Below are 19183 nucleotides of genomic sequence, written 5' to 3'. Positions count from 1 at the left end.
TGATGATGATGATGATGATGGTGATGATGATGATGAAGATGATGATGATGATGATGATGATGATGATGATGATGGTCTGATCGTCTCTGAGCTTCATTAGAATTTGTGGCTCACCTGCTCAACACATGCACTTATTCTTACTATGTTTTTAAAATGAGAGTGTTTTCTTTGCATGTAGTTATTATGTGATGGTGTATTTATACAAGTGTGTTTTTAAGGATATAGCTCCGATCACGTGATCACATGAAGGAAACCGGCTTTAGCTTCTTTCATTCTGCAGCTTCACTTTGATATAACTGACTGACGTGATGTTGTTTCACAAGAACGTCTGTGACTCTCGTAGAGAAGACTTGAAGGATCCCACTGTGTTTGTTACATTATAAAAACAATCTTATAATTCCTAATTAAATGCGTTAAATGCCTGGAAAACAACTCCATATACATCATGTTGTCTTAATAAATAAAGATCATTAATTAAATGAATGAACAACATATTTATAAGTTTGCAAATAATTTATTATCCACTCATGTATCTACAAACATGTTTATTTTCAATCAATATTGATATTAATGTGTCTCTGATAAACATGGTTCTGAGCAGTAAATATGTACATAGAACACCTTCAAACCTGTCAGGAAGTCAAGTTTCACGCCATTATTATTCTTGATGAATATTAAATTTGCTGCGCACACACTGAAAGAGAAGAGAGCTCTGATTGGCTGATGTGCATGTCACATGGTTATTGCACCGATTGCTTATCTTCTCGTAGATTGCGACCGACTGTAAGGCAGCTCTGGTCTATATTAACAATACACACTCACATGATTACACTCCCAGTTACTACAGCAGCACAGACACGAGTTAATGGTATATTATTTGCTGATAAAGAATATTTATAGACAAATGGTCTTCTGACCAGAACTAACCAAACAAGACACTGATCAACTCCTTCTGACGCTGGTATCAAGCGTTGGACTGAAATAAAAGTATGTGACTCATGAAACTGGTCTTTCTTGTTAGACTGTTACCAAGCCTTGTGTTCTGGTTCATTGTTCTATTTACTGTACGCGCTTTCATTTCTCTCCTGCAGGGAATTAAAAAAATATATATAGATATTTTCTGAGGATTTCTACAGAGGAGGTCTGTAACCTAATCAACGCCATATTCAAGGATAGATTCGACATGGACGGCTTCTTCCCTCATTGTCTTGTTAATGAAGATATCGCCTGTGATCTTGATGAAATGTTCTGGACTGATCTAGATAATCCCTCATAATTTCACTGCTGGATTTTCTTTTCTTTTTTGTTAGTTCCCCCCTATGTTTTTATAGTATCTTTTCTCTTAATTGTGTTTTTTTTTGTTTTTTTGTTTTTGTTTTATGAACAGTACTGTTGTAGCATGGCACCGGTGAACAAGATTTAACCCTTCTTTTGCTCGTCCGACGTCCTTCCTTGTAGGCTCTTTATTAAGGTTTTTCATGTAATTGGCCCCTGGGTTACCAAAATAGTAAAGCTCCCCCTTTCCACAGGGGGTTTCCCCAATGCATTTAAACATGCCATTGTGGAGCCTTTACTCAAAAAGCCAGGCTTAGACCCAACTGACCTCAGTAATTTCAGGCCTATTTCTAAGCTCCCTTTCTTGTCCAAGATCTTGGAGAAGGTGGTGTCTGAGCAGCTGTCTTTGTTCCTGGATCAGAGTGACATCCATGAGAAGTTTCAGTCTGGCTTCCGTAAACATCACTCTACGGAGACAGCTTTATTGAAAGTGTCCAGTGACATCATGATGTCGGCTGACTCGGGTAAATCCACTGTTCTGGTTCTCTTGGATCTGTCCTCAGCCTTTGACACAGTAGATCACCAGATCCTGCTGAGAAGACTGAGGGATGAAGACTGTCTGGGTCTGTGTTAGAATGGTTCTCATCATACCTTTCTGGGCAGTTTCAGTGTATCTGCCAATCAAACAAGGTCTGAATTATCTGTTGTGTGGAGTCCCTCAAGGTTCTGTTTTGGGTCCTTTATTATTTTTGCTATACTTGATTCCCCTCGGTGAAATCATTCAGAGATTTCCTGATGTTACTTACCACATTTTTGACATCCAGCTCTACTGCTCTTTTGATCCAACTGAGCCCCAGAGGCTGAACTTAGTCAATTGTTTGCTAGAAATCTAATAATGAGTGAAAACACTTTGCAGCTACATGTGGACATAATTGAAACTCAAGTTATTTCTCCTGATGATAAGGTTCCAGTGGTTCGGCGCACATACTACCGTACCAGGAGAGGAAAATCCTTCCGGACTGTTGCTCCTAAGCTTTGGATCGATCTCTGTGTTTGATGATCTACTGACTCCTTCAAGAAACATCTGTGTTTGATGATCTACTGACTCCTTCAAGAAACATCTGTGTTTGATGATCTACTGACTCCTTCAAGAAACATCTGTGTTTGATGATCTACTGACTCCTTCAAGAAACATCTGTGTTTGATGATCTACTGACTCCTTCAAGAAACATCTGTGTTTGATGATCTACTGACTCCTTCAAGAAACATCTGTGTTTGATGATCTACTGACTCCTTCAAGAAACATCTGTGTTTGATGATCTACTGACTCCTTCAAGAAACATCTGTGTTTGATGATCTACTTACTCCTTCAAGAAACATCTTAAAACATTCTTATTTGTGCTTTTCCCTGATTTTCTGGGACTACAGGGTTTTTCTTACGTGTATTGATCTTTTAAAGTATATATTTTAACTATTGTTTTTGATTGTCAAAGCGCTTTGTGGCCCTGGTCTAGAAAGGCGCTTTACAAATAACATTTTCTTACTTATAATTGCTTCTCGTTTTTTACAAATTGCGTTAAATGCCTGGAAAACAACTTATAACAACGAAACCACTTGATAAGTATGAAATTTGCTGCACTCACACTGAAAGAGAAGAGAGCTCTGATTGGCTGATGTGCATGTCACATGAATGGTTATTTCACTGATTGCTTTTCTTCTATTTTCTTATATCATATTGTACTATGTCACGGCTCGATTGGTAGCTTGTGACCGACTATAAGGTACTTCTGGTCTATATTAACAATACACACTCACATGATCACACTCACAGTCACTACAACAGCACACACACACAATAATAGTATATTATTTGCTGATAAAGAATATTTATAGACAAGTTAGTCACAGTGGTTGAAAAAGACTCGATTCTTCACAACTGCCTCATCAGGAAGTTAAACAAAAATGCACGCGCACAAAAACACCCACGCCCTATACACACACACACACACACACACACAAACACACCCACCCACACACACACACACACACACTCACACACACACATTAAAGCACAGACACAAATGTAGATACAAAACAAATACTCACATGTACAAACATAAAAAAATACTCACACGTACAGTATACAAACACACACACACACAGTTGTTTGATTGTGGTGAGATTCAGATTTTCTGCGTCATCATTTGTAGATTGAGCTGCAGTTGTTTAAAAACATCAACATGGATCGTCTCGTTGTGATTCATTTCATTTCATCAACTGCTGACTTGTGTGAGAGTCAGAGAGTCACTGACCTGTCTGCAGCTTTCTTCTCTGTGGTCTCAGGTCCATGTTGGAGCAGAATTCAGCTTCTTCTGACCAGAACTGATGGAACAAGACACTGATCAACTCCTTCTGACGCTGGTATAAAGGGTTGGACTGAAATAAAAGTACGTGACTCATGAAACCGGTCTTTCTTGTTAGACTGTTACCAAGCCTTGTGTTCTGGTTCATTGTCAAGATTTTATTGACTGTACGTGCTTTCATTTCTCTCCTGCAGGGAATTAAAAGTATAAAAATATATAATTTCTGAGGATCTCTAGTTTCTTTGTCCAAAAACAACATGAATCCCTTTATCTTCATAACTATGGTTCTACAAATTATTCTTTCCGTTTACTCATTTATTGTCATTGCAACTAGTACAATGAGAAAAAAAAACATGTGCTCTCCACACAGCAGGGGGCAGTAGGCCTCGTCTGTAAAAGGCCTCACTTTCCACCAACAAGGCAACTTTTGGAGTCAGGAAAGCTGAAGTCTGCTGGGCCCACTTGTAAAAGGTGTTGCACCCATAGTAACTATGTTACAGTTTTTTGTATTGCATGAACACTAAAATCAAAAGTCATACACAATTATGAAAACCTTATACTCGAGGAGCAAAACTCCAGCCCAGATTAACACAACTATAAGCACAATGTCAGCTTCACACTTTTTGCAAATGACTGCACACAGAACAATTGCATGCAAACACACTTGTTTCCATTACACACATATGCATATCAGCACGTCAGTGTGTCAACATTGATTTTACTGGCTTTTACTAGTTTTATATCCACCTTTCTCGTCACTTTTGACCGTTCTCATTGCAGTTTTAATTGGTTCTTACTTGAAACTGTTTCATTTGGACATCACGACTCCCGGCTACATGCTAGTCATGGACACGTCAAACACCGTTGACTCTTCCGCGCTTCAAGGTCAGAGTCAGAACCTGCTCAAGACTCAGGACTCATCCATTTTATTGACACAATCGACTCTTTTAATTTATCACAGATTATTGATAAACCAACACACATGGTTTTATACACACTGGCCTCAACCCATCCAAAGTTTCACTGAAGGATATCTGAGTGTCGGACCATAAAGCTGTTCTATTAACAATGGACCTGGTTACTCCATCCCCCGAACTCCTCCGACTCACTCGCTCACATGTTTTTAACCCTCACTCAACATCCTCCTTCACAGAGCATTTTACTCCTGCTTTTTTAACAGCTTTAATCCTGAACCTCCCGGTTTTGGCAAAGACTTTATCCAAGATGAAAACCACCTCATGTGCTCTCAGTGTCATTCCCACGAAAAATTTTAAAGGATGTTTTTAACACAGTTTTACACATTTCATTCAGCTCTCTTTTCCTCAGTTCTTTTAAACATGCTGTGGTCCAACCTCGTTTGAAGAAACCCAGCCTGGACCAGTTTTTACTAATTTTATATCAATTTCTAAACTCCTGTTTTCAGCCAAAGTCTTAGAAAAGGTGGTGTCCCTCCAAATTGTATATTTTATGTCTTCATGTAATTTATTTGAAAGATTTCAATCAGGTTTAAGATCCGGTCACAGTACAGAGACTGAACTTTTCAAAGTCACTAATGACTTGTTTTTAGCTGCTGATAAAGAGGAAAGCGTGATTTTCATTATTTTAGATTTTACTGCAAACTTCGACACTGTTGACCACAATATTTTAATAGATCGTCTTAACTCTTGGGTTGGCATCAGAGAAACTGCACTGAGGTGGTTTTCTTCCTCCCTATTAAACAGAACCTTTGCGGTCGCCATGGGATACACCTCAAGTTCTACAGCCAGTGTCTCCTGTGGTGTACCTCAAGGGTCCGTTTTCTTACTTTTATTCTTTTAATACTTTCCTTTTTATTAAGTTTCGCCACACTTTACAGAATTTAAATCTCCAAACACCACTGAAAGGAGGGAGATAAAACAAACAAACACACAAATAAATAAACTAGACAAAATAAAACATACAGGTTTCAAATGTCCATCATTCAAATCCAAAAGTCATTTAGGAGTGATAGTGTCAAATGAAGTCCAATTTTTTCAATCGCCGGGTCCACAGAGTTTCTTTCAGTCTGAGTTTCAAGGTCAATTGCTCCATGAGTCGTATTACCCTCATAATGTTCATCCATTGATGCAAATCAGGAGCTTCTGCTTTGAACCAGTTTCTCGTAACTTTTTTACATGCAACCAACATTATTCACATTAGATACACATTACATGACACACAATCGTTTATATTTCCCAGGTACATCGTTTTTTAAAGTGTTTGGCACAGAATAGACAAGAATGGTTCCAATTGTTCTATTTACATTCTCCCAGAATATAGTTATTGTTGTACATTGCCAAAAATGTGAGCATGATGGACACCCTTCTCTCCACACATCCTCCAACATGTATCACCTGATTCGTCAAATTTGCTTTTTATTCTCGGAGTTATAAAATAACGCGTTATATTTTTCCAACCAAATTTCCTCCAGATCATAGATGTTGTTGAACTCAGTACTTCAGTTCCTGTTTCCCTCTTCCATTTTGATTTGATATAAGCAGAGTTGTTCTCTAACATTTATATATGGCGCTAATATCTCTGAATTGTGTTCCTCTGTATGTATTGTAGATCCATTCAAGCAGTCCTCCTGGGTCCTCGTGCTTTGTATCTGCTTTACATAGTAGTCTCTTATTTGCAAGTATGGAAAGAAATCATCTTTAACTAGTCCAGATCGTTTTTTAGCTCCTGGAAACTCATTAAACCCTTTTTAGTTATTGTACAAATTGCTGTTATTCCTTTGTTTTCCCAGTCTTTGAATCTCATATCGTGTTGGTTTGGTTTGAATTCATCATCATATGACACCCAGTTTAGGTTTTTTACTTCTTTTCCTGCTTTTCTCGTTGGATTATTTCAAACCACTCTTGTAAAGTGTGTAGAGTGATAGGATCAAGAATATTGTATAACTTTCTTATGATTTTACTGTTACTAGAAGTGATCGGACCGGGATGTCATTTCTTTTTGATTCGATATCCTTCCATTTTCATCATAGGTTTCATCAAACCAACTGATCTTCTCAGTTGTGCTGCGTAAAAGTAGTCCTTGAGATTGGGAAGCCCCATCACACCTTTTTCTTTGGGCAATAGGATTGTTGTGTATTTTATTCTCGCCTTTTTTCCATTCCAAATGAACCTTTTATTGTTTTGTGTAGAGTTGACTATTTGAATTGTTCGTCGAATATTATCTCGGGCTACACGTCCTGAGATGAAGCCGGTTTGGTCCGTTAATCAGATTTTACATAATTTTTCCATCTTTTTTTAAAACAATGTATGTATATATTTAATAATCTACATTTAGTGCAGATATCGGTCTATAATTTCCACATATTTCTTTGTCTTTTCCTTCCTTTTGGATCACTGAGATTATAGCCTCAGAGAAGACTGTTTTTAAGAGTTGAATTTAACAAGCGTAAAAGTATGTGAATTCATTAATCTCAGGAGACCTTGTACCATTGTACTTGACACACAGTGGAAACAAAACGTATCGTCACAAAGGTTAAATAAATCGTTTATTGATTTTATCATTATATACTACTGTACACAATCCCTGTTACCTGATTATGTCGCTCTCCATGTAGGCCTTGATAGTTGTTACTACATTTTGTAATACATGAGAGACAACATTTCTGGTACTACTTTCATATACTACGGATATGATGGACAGTCATTTGGTTATTGAATAGAAAACATTTAATGAGGAAATTGCAACATTCTACCATAATCATGAAAATTCCACAGCTGGTTCCATCTGCCTGTAATGGAAAATGCTGAAAATAGGTGTCATGTTTAATAATATCTGCCTTATACAAATGATATCAAACAACAGATGAAGTCATGGCCAAACATCTCTGTCCAATCTTCTGTAGTAGATTATAGCCCTTAGACCAGGGGTCGGCAACCCGCGGCTCCAGAGCAGCATGCGGCTCTTTGATCACTCTGATGCGGCTCAGCAGTTGAAAATAATGAATGAGTATTTAATTCAAATGTATTTGATTTTAGTTCATTCATTTTCAAAATGTAATTCTATTAAGATTATTATGGCGATCTTATAAAATGTGTTAACATATTTTTGTCGCTCTTGATACACGTCACAACCTCCAATGTGCGACACCCTCCAGTGTCTGGTTACTTTAACTTTTCCACCCCAGGTAGACTTACTATGGAGAATTCAAAGAAAAGAAAAGTGTCTGAAGAAAACAGAACGTTCAATGCTGCGTGGGCAGATGCATTTGCTTTCACTGCTGACGAGACTGGTTTACCTGTGTGCTTAATATGCAATGAGAAACTCGCTAACAACAAAAAGTCAAATGTCGCCAATTTCCAAAATAAACACGCAGCATTTGCTCAAAAATATCCGGATGGAAATGAGAGAAAAAAAGCTGTTTCTGAACTGACACGGAAGGTGATTTGAGCAAAAATCCCTTCAAGAAGTGGATGAAGTCTGCAAATATAAGTACATATGCTCGTTTTGTTGCAGCTCAGGAAATAGTAAGGCAGGGGAAGCCGTTTGCAGATGGAGATATTTAAAATAATCTTTCATTAAGATTTCAGAACATCTATTCACAGACTTTAAAAACAAGAGTGAAATTGTACAGAAAATCAAGGATATGCCCCTCTCTGCAAAAACTGTCAAAGACAGAACCATACAAATGGCAGAAGACATCACCAGACAGTACATTAAAGACATCAATTCAGCTGTTGCCTACTCAATTGCCTGTGATGAATCCAAAGACAAAGGTGATATTGAACAAATAGCGCTGTTCTGCTGGTATGTAAACTCTGCTGGGCCACAGGAAGAAATGATTGAGTTGATACCACTAAAAGGCCAAACACGGGGGGAGGACGTCTGTGAGGCTGTCTTGAATTGTTTAAGAGCCAAAGGAATAAACACCGCCCACCTGGTGTCAGTGGCTACAGACGGGGCACAGAGTATGACAGGAGCGCACAAGGGCTTTGTGGCTTTACTGCAGAAGTTGCTGGACAGAAAGTTGCTGACTTTTCACTGCGTCCTGCACCAAGAGGCACTGTGTGCTCAAACATTTCCTCCGGAATGCACAGACGTAATGAATGTTGTCATTCAGATTGTCAATAAAATAATGGCGAAAGGTTTAAATCCCCGTCAGTTTCGTTCGTTGCTGGACGAGCTGGAAAGCACATATTCTGATCTCCTGTTGCACAACAAAGTCCGGTGGCTGTCTAGAGGCGAGGAGCTGAAACGCTTTGCCGCGTGTCTGGAAGAGGTGAAAACATTTCTGGGCAGCAAAGGGCTCACATATCCTGTGTTGGAACAGCCAGAGTGGCTGGAAAAGCTACACTTCATGGTAGACATGACAGCGCACCTGAACACGCTAAACACAGCTCTTCATGGGAAAGGACACACAGCCCTGTGCATGTTGGAGGAGGTTTTGGCTTTCGAGCGCAAGTTGACAGTGCTTGCCAGAGATTTACAGAAAGGTACACTGTCACACTTCCCCAGTTTGAGTGAGTTCAAAAAAGCTCGCATTGTGAATTTAGAGTATTTACATTCTGCAGTCATTGCAATGCAAACATCGTTTGGGAAATGATTCAGTGAGTTCAGAGGAAAAAACACATTATCCTTCCCTGTCACTCCCCTCAGCCTCGATCCATCCCTGTTGAATATGACAGCCTTTCCAGGTGTGAGTCCACCTGATCTTGAAATGGAACTGGCTGACATAGCCAACAAAGACATGTGGGTGTCCAAGTTAAAGCGCCTGACAGCGGACCTTGAAGATGTTTCACGCCAGAAGGCCGTTCTTGCTCAGAATCACAAATGGTGTGATATTGAAAACCTCCCCAATCCAGACAAACTTGTGTTCGAAACTTGGAACGCTATCCCCGACTTTTATGTGGACATGAAAAAGTATGCACTTGGAGTCCTGTCGATCTTTGGATCCACATTTGTATGTGAGCAGGTGTTCTCCAACATGAACTTTATTAAAAACAAACATCGCACACGCCTCACAGATGAGAGCCTACAATCCTGTGTGAAGATAAAGGTCATACAGCCCTGATGTGGAGACGCTATGCGCTGCGGTTCAGGAGCAGAAATAACATTGAGCAAGTATGATAAATGATTTAATTTACTATAATTTGGCAAATATTCACATTTTTTAATTGTTCAGTGAAATAGACATTTTATTATTCAGGTTGGCAGCTGACGGCACGGCGCCAGTAGAAGGATGACGGCACAGAGAGAGAGGACGGCATTTTTGGTTCTCTGCCAGTGGATAATTTAAGTTTGGCGTTTTGTTTTTTCATTACTACAAGGAGGACTTAAATAGTATTTTACTTAACCTTCAACACGACGTCTTTTTCGGAGTTAAAATCGTTTTGTTTCATGCAGAAATTGTATTTCAATTTCTCTTCAGTCGTTCATTGATTTCATAAATTTAACCCATAATAGTTTGTTTATACATAGCACAAAGTAAAAAAAAATGTATATGCAGTGTTATTTCATTTTAAATTTGGCTCCCATTGTTTTCTTTAATTTGTGAAACGGGTCAAAATGGCTCTTTGAGTGGTAAAGGTTGCCGACCCCTGCCTTAGACAAACGTTTATTTTCAGAACAACTCATTTCTGGTAGATTTAACTTTAAAATTGCCTCTAGGTAAACATGACCTGAAGAAAAGAAGCACCACCTTTGAGTCTTAGTCCAAAGTAAGTAAGTAAGTAAGTAAGTAATTTTTTATTTATATAGCGCTTTTCTAAACCAGGGTCACAAAGCGCTTAAACAATCAAAACAATAATCAATAAAGTACATACTTTAAAGATCAAGATAAAACTGATAACACAACAGGAGTTCCAGAAAATCAAGGAAAAGCCTGAACAAACAGTCTGGAAGGATTTCTCTCCTCTGGTCCTGGACCGTGTGCCAGAAACCATCAGTAGATTCTGATCCACAGACCTCAGAGCCCGAGCTGGAGTGTAAGGCTGGATCAGATCAGTGATGTAAGGAGGAGCCTGACCATGAATAGATCTGAAAGTGGAAACTTTTACATTTATATCGATAATGATTAATTCATTGGAGTTTATTAGTTATTAATTAACTATGAAACACTACTTTGAATCAATCTCATTTACTGAAGTCACTTTGTGTTGTTGTGATTAATGTTCTTTACTGAGTAAGAGGCTCTTAAATTGATTATACAAACATATAAAAAATTGGGTCCGGTCCTGGTCCTTTGTTGCAGGCTGGCAAAGATCTCCCTTGACCGAGTTGGCGTAACTGTCCAGAGATGTATCTTTACTCGGTGCAAGGGGTCACAAGTCTTTTCTGGAAGAGCAGTTTGGTTGCTTGGTTCAGGCTTGCTTGGCTGGCTGCAGGAGATTGGGTTGCAGCTTGCTTGTGTCTTGAGAAGCTATGGTCAAGCTGGGAAGCTTCTCTCACCAAGTTGCAGGAAGGGAAGGGGCAGGAGTCAAGAACGGGGTCAAAGACAGGAGAGGATGGGACCCCAAGAGTGACAAGCGTGTCAGGAGTGTAAGGACCAGAGAGTCAAGAGCGTGATTTGTATCACGCACTGCCTCTTTAAGCTATTCAGTCTTGACCCAGGATTGATGCGCTGTTACTGATTCCTCACCCCCCATTGGCTGGAGATGAATGAACCACTCGAAGTTTTATTGTCAAAATAATTGTGTGATGTGTTTAAAGCTGGATTATGTGCTGGACAAAGGGGCCCCAGCAGAAGAAGTTATAGTGAGGGACGCCGACATCTGCCTCTGAAAAGAGCATTTTTGGAGCCTTGGTTGCAACATGTAAACGGAAAGCAATGTAGGTTCAGATTTATTTTATATCTTTTGGTTCATCTTTGTTGGAAATTATTTATTAGGTTTAACCCGACTGCAATTATTTTTAACTTATACAATCTGTAGAGATCCTGCTCTACTAAACGTCTGCAGGACCTGAATTCACCAATTTAGTTTCAGTAAAATAATTAAACAATAAATGTTCCACAAATAGTTCAATCACAAATAAATGTACTTATAAAAGAGAAAGACAAACAAAAACACTCTTTATGTTTGTCCATCATTATTGAAAATTAATGTTGCAGGCCTGAATCGTAGCTCAGGTGCGGTAAGACCGGATACGATGGGGCCGCTTCACTCCGCAAAGCCAATTAAATACAAAAGTACCCAAGTGTCTGATGGATTTGGGGGAGGCTTCCATGTCGGGGGGGACTTGGAGGTGGTCAGTTGGCTCAGGTGGATTGGATATGTGGCTCCTTCAACTCAACTCAACTGCGTATCTTTGATGATCTCTGAATGTCGGGCTGACAGAAAATCATCATCCAGCTTTTCTCGTTCCTTTTGGTTGCTCACAAACTCATCAGATCGTCAGTTGTCCTCCATCTAAACTCTTGAAAACGGCATTTAAATGTCCCGGGCTGTGTCCCATATCACGCACTTCTCTGCGTGCACTGGTTTATAGTACACATTAAGATGTGTATGTACTTGGCCAGTGCTCAAATTTGGCCAGTGTAGTACTGTCTCGAATAAAACTCTGCTGCTACACACTTACAGGAAATGACTCGACAGTTTCTTCTTCTACTACTTTTTAACACTGATTGAAACCAGTCTTTGAAACACTATCACTGACACTTGGCAACACTTTTCTCCAATTGAAACAAGTCAAGTTGTGTTTCATTGTGTTATTACTGTTGTTGTGTTGTGTGACATTTACGTCGGTATCTGCTCTGAAAACGGTCGTCAGTGACGTAGCTTCAGTTTAGCTTCAGTTTAGCTTCAGTTTAGCTTCAGTTTAGTTTCAGTTTAGCTTCAGTTTAGCTTCAGTTTAGCTTCAGTTTATCTTCAGTTTAGCTTCAGTTTAGCTTCATCTACGTCACTAAGATGGAGGACGTTGAGGGTGGAAAGTGTCCATCGATCCACACTCAACTTTCCCAATTCAGTGCAGATTGTGGACTAGATTTTCGCACACTGATAATTGGGACACACTTAAATACTTAAATAAAATATCTTATTTGCTGAAAAAAAGTTCATAAAAATCCTACAAAGCAGATATTTTCTTTTCTTTGCTGATTCCATTTTTTCTTTCTTTCTGTCTGATTGAACAACTATTTTGACGGAGCTGTTTCATGTCAGATCTGCTTCCTTTTTAACACAGTTGCACCGAGCAATGCAACGCTACGAGTACTCGCTCTCCGAACCTGATGCATGCGCCGATGGACCGGTGCTGCTCGACCCATCCCAGGTGTGTAATGTGGCCTTCTACAGAGACAACCTACTGCCCCCTGCTGGCGAGTTCGTCCATCTTTCTCAGCGACGAGGCTGAGGCTCGAGACGTAATCCATAGCGACAGCCTGTAGAGGGTGGAACAGCATTTGTAGAACCACGGTTCTAAAAATAAAAGGGTTCATCTTGTGTTTGGGTCGGTCTGAACAATGAAACTAGAGATCTTCTCAAAAGAAATATTAAATAAAATATTTTTTGTTACTTTAAATTAATATAGTGATGTGTTGATGAAGCTTCATGAAACAGTGTCATTATTTCCTGAGTCCACTAGATGTCACTCTTTGCTCTGTAAGCTGAGACCCCGAAGTATAAACCCGGTTCAGCAGTGCAGTGTGCGGGTCCCACTCCTCCAGGAGGGACTGATCTGTGAAAAATATGACCCTGCTTCATGAAGCTTCATCGACACATCAATAGATCTAATATTGCTGGCGCTACAGAAGGCTGAACATATTTGTTTCTGGCTCCCTCTACTGTTAGAGATAAAGACTTTTTTAGGTCAGTTTTATCTTCGTTAGAAGCTTAAAAGCCATGATAGAAAGAATGTTGTTTGTTTGCCAGTGTAAAACAAGGGTAAATGTTTATTTTTTAGTTTTAAAAAGGTGTATTCATGTATTATGATGGATACACAGAGACAAGCGAGGAAGATTTTTGTTGTTTCCTTCTGTCTGCAGGAGCTGAACGAGTCATCACCCTCAAGATGGAAATCCTCGGCTCCATAACTCCTCTCATCCAGGAGATGTTGGAGAACTCTGGAGGCCTGGAGAGCGGCAGCTCTGCCCAGCTCTACCAAAGCAGTCCAGCCACACAATCGGCGTAGTGACGGCCGACAAAGTTATATAAATACATATAGATATGAACTATGGTGTTTGACATGAGGGCGACTGAAAACCTTTTCTGAGATGAGAAACTGTTGTATCCCTTCACTGTTTGGATCTTTTCGTACCACTGAGAGTATTGAGGAAGATGTTTGACTTTGATGTCACGTGTACATTATTCTGATGAACACAAAGAGCAAACAGAAGTTATTTCCAGTCCTCACATGTATGTGCACAAAAAGAAAGTCGCTACGAGTGTCACAGTCTATTCCAGGTTGTTGTCCACGTATTGTTTTGTGCTTCCAGACGAATGGAAAACAAATGATTGTATGATATGGTCACAGGTCTTTTCAAGAAATCCAGTTCATGAAGATTCATTATTAAAGTGTATATGTACAGTATATAAACTGTATTCATTTCTTCAAAACTATGAAGAGTTTTAGGCTTCACTTGATTTAGAAAAGAAAAAATCTTTTATGTGTTTTGTTCATTGGTTTGTGATTCCAGGAAATACATTTTACTGAAGGAAGTTTTTGTGTTCGACTAAATACTGGACACTTAACTAATCACCGGCTGTTCAGAATGAGGCGTTCACGGTTCCCCCCCTTTTGTTTTGACGTACAGTAGGTATGAACAAGTAGCACTCCAGTCGGGGCATATCTTTCTGGTCATGTAGCAGACAGAGACGGAGTCTGGAAGTGTTGAGGTGGATCACATCTCGGGCTCGGACGTTCCTGTAGCAGCTTCATGATATTGATCCATGTGAAGAGTGGTGTACATACACACTGTATTGAATACAAGTGATTCTCAAAAGCCTCTATGTGGGTCCGTGTCATGTCGTGGTGGGGAAAACTAGATTGTAGTGGTCCCTCTGGACGGGGGATCGTGAAGGTCCTTCTGATATTTGTCCTCACGCATCGTCCCCTGTGTTAGAAACATGCAGGATCCAGAGCAACCTCACACCCTGTGATACACTTGATGCCAAAACGCCTTCACATCATCTTGACCATCGTTACTGTACACACACCAATGTCTCAGGAAGGAATCATGTTGTGTGCTTGGCCTGTCCATTGTATATGTTCTGTGCTGCCCCCCCACTATGTCACTAACACACACACCTCTGCTACTGAGCCCCTGTGTTTCAAATCACTCAGACCAGAAGTTGTGCAGAGAGACTCCGACCCTGAACATTATGGTCTCACCATGTGTGGAGTCTCTCTACGAGTCCTTATTTCTTCTTCTTCTTTTTTTTTGTACAGTCAAAGCTGCTTTCATTTAGGACTTAACATGTCCAGAACAACTTTTCTCTGCACAGCTGATCTGGAAGAGAAACGGACGCAACTTCGCTTTGAAACGTATGGAATATGTTGCAATTTTGTCAAGATTATCAAGAGACTTTGATTTTTTAAAAAACCCAACATTTAATGATTATTGTTGTGTCGTGTGAATCACTTTTATAACTACATTCTGCTGTATTTGAGTCTCAAGTGTTGCCTTCAGTTTCCTCCAGCAGGAAAGAATGTTGCTGTTGTTTCTTCTGAATAATGAAAAAATAAAACATCAGGGCTATATAAAGTGCTGAAATTAAACTAATAATAAACTATTATATAAGTATTATATGATTCACCAACACATGTCATCTTCAGGGTGTGACACCCCTGATGTCAACACAAAGGACGATGTGTCAGTTAAAGGATAAAGAAAGACTAAAATGCTGCTAATTGTAATCTGAGAGAACATTGCTCCCTCTAGTGGTGATTTTAGATATTTCACTGTCCTGTCAATAATTCTGCAAGGACTAAGATAAGTTTTCCTCGCTGCAGGGATGGAGTGAACCACGACAGGTGATGATAGAGTGACTCGTGTGTTTATTTATTGACAATGGCTCCATCTAGTGGTGCAACTGTAGATTACAGTCAATGTTTTACAATCCAACTCTTGAACACATCACAGGAAGTAAATACCTGTTGTTTGTAATAATGGAGCCGTAAAAACGGAAAACTAATTATTTTCAATCCTGTTATATATTAGAGGCTTCAATAAGCACCACTGTTGTATAGCGTGTTCTTCTTACTCTGACATGCTGGTCATCCAAAACTAGTGATGGTGAGATGAAGCTTCACTAACAGTGTCATCATGTTTAATGCTCAGTAGGTGGCGCCTCTGTTTAAAAATGATATGAGGTTTAATCCAAGTGTTTATTATTAAATATTTGAATATTAAATATATTTATTGAAGTTCTCAGGCTCAGCTCCAGCTAGTGTTTCCTCATCAAACACATTGAAAGTGTCAGTGAACAAGTGCAAGATTTAAACTGAGAGACTGAGATCTTTCACTACAAACACATTTAAAATATAGATTCATTTAAGTGTTTTTATGATCATTTCTTCTCATGTGGAGCTTCAATCCAAGAGTTACAGTCGAGCAGTCTGGAGGTATTTGGATGTTTTTAAGTGTCTTTTTGGACGAAGATGAAGACAACTGAGCTCCTGTCATTACATTAAAATGAACAAACATTTTTGTCTATAACTCTAAAAAGAACACATTACTCTGAAAATAATCCCAACCCTTAGTCGACATGAGGGCGAGTAGAACATCAGTTTGAATGTTGCGTTTATTATTACTTCAGACGTGTGAAATAAAAAGACAACAAAAGACTTAAAACATCACATGATTCCAGAACTGTTGTAATAGTTTTATTTGACCTACTATTACATGATTGAGTAAATAATGTTGAATACATTCAACTGTTACTTTAACACACTTTCATTTGCAGTTAATGAAGGAAGAAAAACTCTCTAAACTGGATCAAGATGGTCTCACGATACATTTGTCAAAGTGTAGATTCACTTGTCGATTATAACATTAATGATCAGTTTATAAAATATAATATAGTGTGATTTTGAGAATATTGTGCAAAGAACTGTATGTTTTGAAGCTGTTTGACTAGAGGATTGAATTTGTTGATCTTTTTTAATTCATGTTTCTCTCGCTCTGTTCCTCTGATGACATCATTTCTAGGCGACAGATGAGATGAAGTCAATCTGTCACGATCATGTTTAGCTACTGTTGAGAAGTACAGTTTGAAAAAATAACCATTAAACCACTTACTTTCAGAGTAAAAGAGGTTTAACTAGAGAAAGATCATAAAAGTCACAAACAAACGTGAAACAAATCCAGCAGGTATGTTAGGAAACATTTGACTTAATAACATATTTTCTTGTGTTTCTTCTGAGAGTCACTCTGATAGTCTCACTTCCTCTCCACCTCCAGTCGCAGCTTTTCAAATCTGTCAGGATGATCCAGATAATCCTGATCCTCCATCAAGTTCCTGTTGTCGTTGGACAGTAGGAGGCGCTGCTGTGTGTGAGTCCAGTGAGAGTGAAGACTGAGAGAAGAAGAGACATGAGGTGATGATGGTGGAAGAACGTTGTCTTGACGATCATATACTGATCCAAACTGAGACGAGTCAATGTTCTGTCAACATTCTTCTGAGAACTTGAGAGAAGAACCATGTGACTGAAACATCCCAGAATCATCTTGAATGTCAGATTTGAAGATGAAGTCAGCAGCTAAACTAGCATGTAGCTAACATGAGTCTAGTCTAGTTGTGATGAAGATGTTCAAGTGAACACATGATTCAATATGAAGTGATTCATGTGTGAAATGATGTTTAAAGTGACTCAACATTGTGAGTTGATGATCAAACTCACGTCTGATTTCAAATATTTGACAGAAATATTTCTTTGTTCTCCACTGACAGTCAAACTGAAACAATGTTGATGTTGAAGCTCCTGAAGAGTTTTGAGCTGAAGGACTTGAAGATTTGGAATCAGAGCTTCACTTGATACTGTAACTGTGAGTCTTTAACATCTGCACGTTTGTTCTGGAATCTTCTTCATCAAGTCCATGTCCACAAAGACCTTCAACTGCTGTGTCAGCAGATGAGCTTTGATGTTGAAGTCAATGGATAGAATCAAACTCACTGTTCATGGATGAAGGTCAAACCAATGTGGTCTACAGCCTGGAGGAAGAAAGAGTCAGAAGATCAGATTCATTTGATTCAGATGTTTCATGAATATTGTTTCATTCTCAGTGGACGACTCAGTCATGACTGTTGATGACAACAAAGATGGATCTATAAACAGGCTGCTCAGTCTCAACTGTCTCCTTCATGCTTCCACTGGTGTCCAGCAGGAGAACATGGAGGAACTCAGAGTTTGGATTCATGTGCTCAGTTCAGATGAAGAGTCTGAGCATCAAATGTTCAGTCTGAAGATCTTTGGAGTTCAGTCAGTGAGTTCTGCTGCTCTGTTCATACCTGAGAGTCTCCAGTCTCCAGTCTGGACTCTTCAGTCCAGCAGACAGCAGCTCCAGTCCTGGTCCTCCTGGATGATTCCCTCTCAGGTCCAGTTCTCTCAGGTGGGATGGGTTCAATGTCAGAGCTGAGGCCAGAGAAGAACAACCTCTCTCTGAGATCTGACACCCTGACAGACTGAAATGAAGGAGAAACACTTTTAGAAACTTATCAGAACCAAGAGAAGATGATGTTCTGACCTGAGAGTCTCCAGGTGACAGTGTGGACTCTTCAGTCCAGCAGACAGCAGCTCCACTCCTGGATCCTGCAGCTTGATGTTGCAACTCAGGTCCAGTAGAGTCAGACTAGAGGACGGAGAGCTGAGGACTGAGGACAGAAGTGAACAACTTCTCTCTGACAGTTCACACCAGCTCAGGCTGTGAAAGAGACGAGTTTCATCAACAAGTGACTTTTTAAATTCTTTATTTAAAAACAATCAACTATTTACTTTCATAAGATCATGGTCACATGTTTGTTTGAATATTTATCAGGTTGGTATGAATGAGGGTGAAATGTTCAGTGAGATCTTCAGTTGTGGTTTGTTGTCTGCTTCCTCTCTAATATAGTTCAGTCAAAGTTTCTTTCAAACCTTTGATACCAACTATTGACACGTCATTGATTCATGCTGGACTTTTGAACATCAAGTGTTTGATTGAATGTGTTCATGTTATGGTTGATTTGATGTTGATGGACCAGATGAAGAGAAACTATGGAAGTATATCAGTGCCATCATTGAATGGTTTCAACCTTTCAAATGTGGAATTACTTTTTTGAATAATTGAAGATTAAATAATTAAATAATTTGTATTTTAAAGGTTGAATTTATTTTCATTGAACAATAATATATATTTTTTTAATTGAGTAAAAGGTTTTACACACATATAGTTTATTATTGTTATTAACAAGTATCCTTTTAAATTCATTACACAAATGTCAAAGTGTTTAAAATCCAATATAAATGCTGTTATGGAATCATAAATTAAAAAAAAAAAATCGAGATTCAATATTTTTAACAAGTAAGTGTATAAAATCCAATATATAATATATATATCAAACTTTATGTGTAAAAAATGATTCCATTATTCAATGAAA

At 38.9% G+C, this 19183-nt stretch overlaps 2 protein-coding genes across 2 annotated transcripts in view; both read right to left on the bottom strand.

Moving 5' to 3' along the window:
- Nucleotides 1-7226, bottom strand: part of LOC148085110 (NLR family CARD domain-containing protein 3-like) — a 120429-nt gene extending 113203 nt beyond the window's left edge. Inside the window, exon 1 of the mRNA XM_087781518.1 lies at nucleotides 7207-7226. Within this exon, the coding sequence (XP_087637644.1) occupies nucleotides 7207-7226 (20 nt within the window). The remainder of the gene's footprint in view (nucleotides 1-7206) is intronic.
- Nucleotides 7227-16933: 9707 nt separating this feature from the next.
- LOC148085107 (NLR family CARD domain-containing protein 3-like) overlaps nucleotides 16934-19183 on the bottom strand; it is a 78729-nt gene continuing 76479 nt past the window's right edge. Inside the window, exons 10-12 of the mRNA XM_087781507.1 lie at nucleotides 18292-18468; nucleotides 18056-18229; nucleotides 16934-17758 (exon numbers count right to left, since the gene is read on the bottom strand). Of these exons, the coding sequence (XP_087637633.1) occupies nucleotides 17752-17758; nucleotides 18056-18229; nucleotides 18292-18468 (358 nt within the window). The 3' untranslated portion in view covers nucleotides 16934-17751. The remainder of the gene's footprint in view (nucleotides 17759-18055; nucleotides 18230-18291; nucleotides 18469-19183) is intronic.

Source organism: Callionymus lyra, chromosome 2, assembly GCF_982586985.1.
Source record: "Callionymus lyra chromosome 2, fCalLyr1.hap1.1, whole genome shotgun sequence".
Taxonomy (NCBI): domain Eukaryota; kingdom Metazoa; phylum Chordata; class Actinopteri; order Syngnathiformes; family Callionymidae; genus Callionymus; species Callionymus lyra.
This window is presented reverse-complemented; position numbering and strand designations above follow the sequence as displayed.